This window comes from Sinocyclocheilus anshuiensis, unplaced genomic scaffold (genome assembly GCF_001515605.1).
Source record: "Sinocyclocheilus anshuiensis isolate Anshui unplaced genomic scaffold, SAMN03320099.WGS_v1.1 scaffold1620, whole genome shotgun sequence".
In the NCBI taxonomy this organism is placed as follows: domain Eukaryota; kingdom Metazoa; phylum Chordata; class Actinopteri; order Cypriniformes; family Cyprinidae; genus Sinocyclocheilus; species Sinocyclocheilus anshuiensis.
The window spans coordinates 587,984-594,104 of NW_015558680.1; the positions used below are offsets into that span (position 1 = coordinate 587,984).

The following is a 6,121-nucleotide window of genomic DNA, read 5'->3' on the forward strand; positions in this document are numbered from 1 at the left end:
GATAGATAGATAGATAGATAGATAGATAGAAACTATTAATGAAAGTACATGTGTGGGTTAAGTTCAGGGATAAGGGATAGTTCACCCAAAAATGGAATGTTCAGTCATCATTTACAAAAGAAGATATTTTGAAGAATGATGGCAACAAAGCAGTTTTGGTGGCCAATGACTTCCATTATATGGAGAAAAACACTGAGGCATTTTTCAAAATATCTTCATGTTCCACAGAAGAAATAAAGACACACATGTTTGGAACAAAATGAGGGTGAATAAATGATAGAATTTTTATTTCTGAGTGAACTATTTCTTTAAGCTTTAAAATGTTTTAATGGATTTATTTTCTAAAGCAGTTATTACATATATGAACTTAATAGCAGTGGTGGACAGTAACAGAGTAGCTTTACTTAGTTACTGTACTTAAGTACATTTTTCAAGTATCTGTACTTTTACTCAAGTACTTGATTTGTGTTCTTCGTCCACCACTGCTTAATAGTATGATTTATTTAATGCATTTTTGATCATCAGCAAAGTACATACTTTTAGTGCATACTATAATTATTGGTATGCAGCTATTAGCTTCAAAGCTTATTAAATAACAAAAGTGTTGCGTATATGTGTTCATTTTTGTCCTGTAGCAGTCAGTTGCCACGGTGGAGGAGGGTGAGGACATGAAGTTTAACATGGTGGTAGAAGAAATTCAGACTGAAGAAGGAGGAGCAGGGAAAGCAGGAGATTCAGGCTCAGTGGAGGATCCAGGGGAGATCTGTGCGAGCTTAATTTTGCCCTTAGTGGAGGAACAGGGAGAAAACAACCTTAACCTGCCCACAGGAAGACTGCTAAGAACCCCCTCAGAGAAAAGTCACCACAGCTCTGATGAAACAGAGTCCAGTAAGAGGAATTCAACAAAATAAATGTGACATCAGACTCCAGGTTATAGAGATATGATTCTATTTTATATACTTCCCTTTTACTGTTTGAAACGTACATATTCTTGATTAATTTTATTTTATTTTATTTTGCTAGCTAGCTAGCATTTTTAAATTTTGAAAACTTATCTTGAGAAACTTTTCGGTTTGGTGCAGATAGTGGTGCAAAAATTACATTTATTACCTTTGAGTGCGCAAATACCATTGGTAACACTTTAGTATAGGGACCAATTCTCACTATTAACTAGTTGCTTATTAGCATGCCTATTATTAATATATTGGCTGTTTATGAGTACTTATAAAGCACATATTCTGCATGGCCATATTCTACATCCCTAATCCTACCCAATACCTAAACTTAACAACTACCTTACTATTAATAAGCAGCAAATTAGGAGTTTATTGAGGCAAAAGTCGTAGTTAATGATTTGTTAATAGCGAGAATTTTACCTTAAAATAAAGTGTGACCATTAAGTGTCCAGTAATAAAAGTTTGACATGGATATAACAAATGCATTGCTGTTACATAACAGGAGCTGTGTTTGTGTGTGTTCTGTGTGTAGAACATTACAGTAGGTATAGTCTTAATTCCAGGACACCTCTCACTCGGGAATGTTACACCAAGAGCCTTTCTCTGCTTTCCAGCGATTCGTACTCTCTCGGCCAGCATCACTCTCTCCCCCTGCCTTACGGTTAGTACTCACATACAACCAAACACATCTGTGTGACATGCATATATTGATTGATACTTAAATCCAGTGTCTATAAATGTACACACACACAACTAAACCTTATTCACCGAAGCTGACATTGAACTAATCAGTCTTTATAAGTTGATATATATATGAATTGTTATATCATAACAGTTTCTCTGTGTAAGGCATTTTATTTATTTATTTATTTTCTGTTGATCTGTTCTAGAGACTAGTTCGCTAAGAAGTTACATAGGCAGTACTGAACTTTGTGGAGAGACTCGTTTCTGGCATGGCAAAGACTACTGCAATTTCATCCTCAAAGACTGGGTCAAACTCAACAAGCCTTTTGATGGTACGGAACAGTTTAATTAAACCCCAGATGAAGCATATCTGCAATATCACAGCCACAGCCAAAATATCTTCCTTTTTAAATGTTTTTCTGAAACGGTAGCGCTTTAGGCTTTAAGACAAAAACAAACTAGCAAACAAGACAAACAAAAATTACAACTACGCAAATTCTTAAATTAAAGGGGGCATAACACACACACAGTTTCACCCAATCTCATGTTAATCTTGAGTACCTAGAGTAGTACTGCATCCTTCATATCATTCATGAAGCGCGTTGATGGGCGTGATCTCGCTCTCACTCTGGTCGATGCGTGCGCAGACGCGCTCTTCTGGGAGAAATGCCCATATAAGGAGTTCCACCCTCGTCTACGTCATGAAGAGCCACCATCGAAAAAAACTCTCGAAACTTGTACGAACCCGGAAGTACGATTTTTGGCACAGAAATACTACGTCATATGTCCAAATTGTTTTTTAAAACTTTGTCCATGCTTAGCATGAGAATCCAACTCTTTAACAGTGTAAACAACTCTGAATGCATGAAACAGCATTGTACCCCCCCTTTAAAGGGTTAGTTCACCGCAAAATGAAAATTATGCTGTGTTTTACTCACCCCCGAAGCATCCTAGGTGTATATGACTTTCTTCTTTCAGACGAATCCAGTCGGAGTTATATTAAAAATTGTCTTTGATCTTTCAAGCTCTATCGTTGTACTCAGCGGGTGTTGCATTCCTTCGGTTCAAAAGACGTGAAATAAAAAGCACCCTTCCACAAAAAAAAGTGTCTCACACGGCTCCGGGGGCTGAACAAAGGCCTCCTGTAGCGAATCGATGCGTTTTTTGTAAGAAAAATATCCATATTCAAAACGTAATAATCACTTTAATGTAGCTTGCGCCAACAGTTGTACACAGAAGCAGTTCCGGGGGAATGACGTATGAGGTCAACGTTGCGCATGCGCCGGTGCGTCTGGTGAAAACCAACGTTTGTTTACAGGATCAAAAGAAGCAAAGTTTTCTTACTTTAGCAAAGGAAAACAAGTCTCCTCTTAGCTTATATCGAAATCCTCCGACATTCTTCTTTACAAATCCTCGTTTTGTACTTCTAATTAGTGACCGTTGTTTTGTTTCGATCTCTCCGCGTGCGTCACTTCTGAGCGGGTGCTTTTTATTTCACGTCTTTTGGACCGAAGGAATGCAACACCCGCTGAGTACAACGATAGAGCTTGAAAGATCAAAGACAATTTTTTTATATAACTCCGACTGGATTCGTCTGAAAGAAGAAAGTCATGTACACCTAGGATGCTTCGGGGGTGAGTAAAACACAGCATAATTTTCATTTTGCGGTGAACTAACCCTTTAAATTCATCAAATGAAGCAATCTCTCCAACACAGGAGTAAGGGAAAGAAGACATACAAGTTGTTTCCAACAATCTATTGTTATTTTCCCAGCTCTATTCTCTTGCCTGAGGGAGATAACTTCATTTTTGCATCTCTGCTTTGTGAACGTGAAGTCCTGGTTTTGCACATAGTGCCAACTGGGTAGGACACAGCAGGAGAATGGAGGAGTCTGATAGATGAATGTAGGGAAATACTCTTATGATGGTTGTGCATTGACAAAGACGGTGAAAGAGAAAGACCACACTGTGATGGCTTCAAAGGGCCTGTCTGTCATCTCTGTATAATGGTTTTGCTAATGTTATTATGAATTATAGTTGTTTATTTTTCTCTGGTTAAGATTTCATTGACAGGTATAAGACACCACGGATGCCCTGGCATGATATTGGGGTGCTGGTTCATGGGAAGGCTGCAAGAGATATTGCACGACATTTCATTCAGAGGTGGAACTTTACAAAGGTAGGAAATTAGAAACATTCTCAGCGATCTCAGTGTTTCTCCTTTAAAAAGTAAGATTAAATGAAAAGAAAATGGAGATCTTCTGCTACCTAGATTTAAAAGACTCAACATTTCAGGAAAAAAAAGAATAATTAAATAAATAAATGTCCCAAACTGTTCTCAGAATTGTCAAGATATCAAAAATCAGAGATTTTAAGATTAACTCAAATATTTAGCATCAGGTTATTTCAAGATAAAATGATCTGAGCTGTACATTAATTGTATAGCTCTATTCTTACAGTACCTAAATAACTAATTTGTGTCTTATTTAAACAATTTTAAAAGGAACATTTGAGTTAAATTAAAACACCAGAAGAGCAACCTATGAGCAACATAAATTTCATCTGGGGAAGTTTTACATTTGAAAGTCTTATAATGGAGTGAATTGATTATATATTGGATTGTTTGTTATGCAGTATGACTGTAAAGCATATCTTAATGAATGTCCAGAAATTTTTTTTATTGCTAGAAGGTGCACAAATACCACATCCATTCAGAAGCCTAATTGTAAGAACTAAAGATCAGAGAGCATGCATGAAGCCAAGGTTTCCACCCTCTCTCAAGTCTTTTTGGAAAGCCGTCTTTATTAGCTTGAGCTTAGCACCCCCTGCAGTTGCTCATTGTGTCCTGTTCTGAATGCCGTCAGCATTCAATGGCCGCACGCACTCTCAGCCCCCTTTTAGAGCAATTAGAGGCCTTTTTACTTTGATTGTTCAGTAATTGAATTGGTTTGAGGCCTGTATGATTTCCTTTGGATTATGCCAGTCATATTTCAGGCTTGGCTGCCGATCAGACACTCTGCTGGTGAATAATTAAAGGAGAGGAAGCCAGGTGTGTGTGCAGCAGAGAAGGACAAACAAAAGCCAGTTGAATGCCTCTGATGAGGTGTTTAGTGGAAATGAGAATTTACGGCTCAGAGACAGACTAGTCTCATTTATATCTTTTGCTGTTGATTAGGGAACACCACTCATCACATTCACAACAAAGAAAGTATTGTAAAGTGGGAACAATCCTGTCAGTGATTTGTGTGGAAGGAATTATGAGATATATTAGACGACTAGTGTATACGCGATGTATTGGTAGTGTATATGCAGTACCGTTCAAAAGTTTGGCATAGGATTTTTTATGCATTTTTTATGCATCTCTTATGCATTTATTATGCAAGGCGGCTTATCAAAAATACACTAAAACATAAATATTGTAAAATGTTATTTAAAATAACGGTTTTATATTTTAACATATTTAAAAATGTAATTTAAAGACAAAGCTGAATTTTCAGCAACCATTATTCCAGTCTTTAATGTCACCTTATTCTTTAGAAATAATTCTAATATTCTGATTTGGTGCTCAAGAAATATTTATTATTTTTGTGGAAACTGTTACATTTTTTAAAGATTCTTTAATGAATTGTTTAAAAGAACAGCATTTATTTGAAACAGAAATAATTTTTTACTTTCATTCAGCTTTCTATCTATCTATATTCTATCTATCTATATTCAACTTTCTAATCAGAATTAAGGTCATAAATAAACATTTGAATTCACATTGAAAATACACCATCCTGCAGTCTTATTATCTAAACTTTTATTACAAATAACAGCTGACTTTTATTTTCTTGTTATTTACAAATAATGCATCTTTACACGTGCTAAACTAACTAACTGTTATCTACTATTGTCACAGAGCTAGAATTAGCATATATTCTCCACTCTCTAACCATATGATCAGTGTTTTAACTTAACACTTATGTTCTGTACCTGTAATATGAAGAAAAAAACAGAATTAGTTTAAGTCAAGCCTTTTTTTTAGAACTGTGGTGATTCAGACATGTGATTCACTATCAAGGTCACTGGAGTTATGAGTATCGCTTGGGCAGCTGCCAACAGCCCGTGAGCAGAGTTAATGTTAGTTCTCCCTCATCAGGGCTCAATGGATTTTAATCAACACATTATGCCAGTTGTTAATTGCCTGAGAACCATCTGTTTATAACCACACAGCCCAGATTACCGCTTACCCACAGTGTAAGCTGACATGGCGTACAGCTCGCTAATTTGCACCACGAGCACTTCCTTCAAGACGGGTGAAAACGTCAAGTAAAATAAAACTTCCAAAGAAACTCCAACTTAAGTGAAAACATTTTTTGTTGTAGTGACACTGTTTTATACAGAACAGAGCAGAAAGTCAAGATGCATCAAGAACAAAACTAATGTGACCAAATATCGTGGAAAGCATTGAAAATGCTAAAAAAAAAAAAAAAAAAAGAA

At 36.3% G+C, this 6,121-nt stretch overlaps 1 protein-coding gene across 1 annotated transcript in view; it reads left to right on the top strand.

Annotated features, from left to right (window-relative positions):
* The window catches only part of LOC107681321 (phospholipase D1), a 27,689-nt gene that overhangs the window by 15,880 nt on the left and 5,688 nt on the right, over positions 1-6,121 (top strand). The window contains exons 18-21 of the mRNA XM_016477602.1: positions 636-888; positions 1,489-1,617; positions 1,847-1,972; positions 3,700-3,818. Of these exons, the coding sequence (XP_016333088.1) occupies positions 636-888; positions 1,489-1,617; positions 1,847-1,972; positions 3,700-3,818 (627 nt within the window). The remainder of the gene's footprint in view (positions 1-635; positions 889-1,488; positions 1,618-1,846; positions 1,973-3,699; positions 3,819-6,121) is intronic.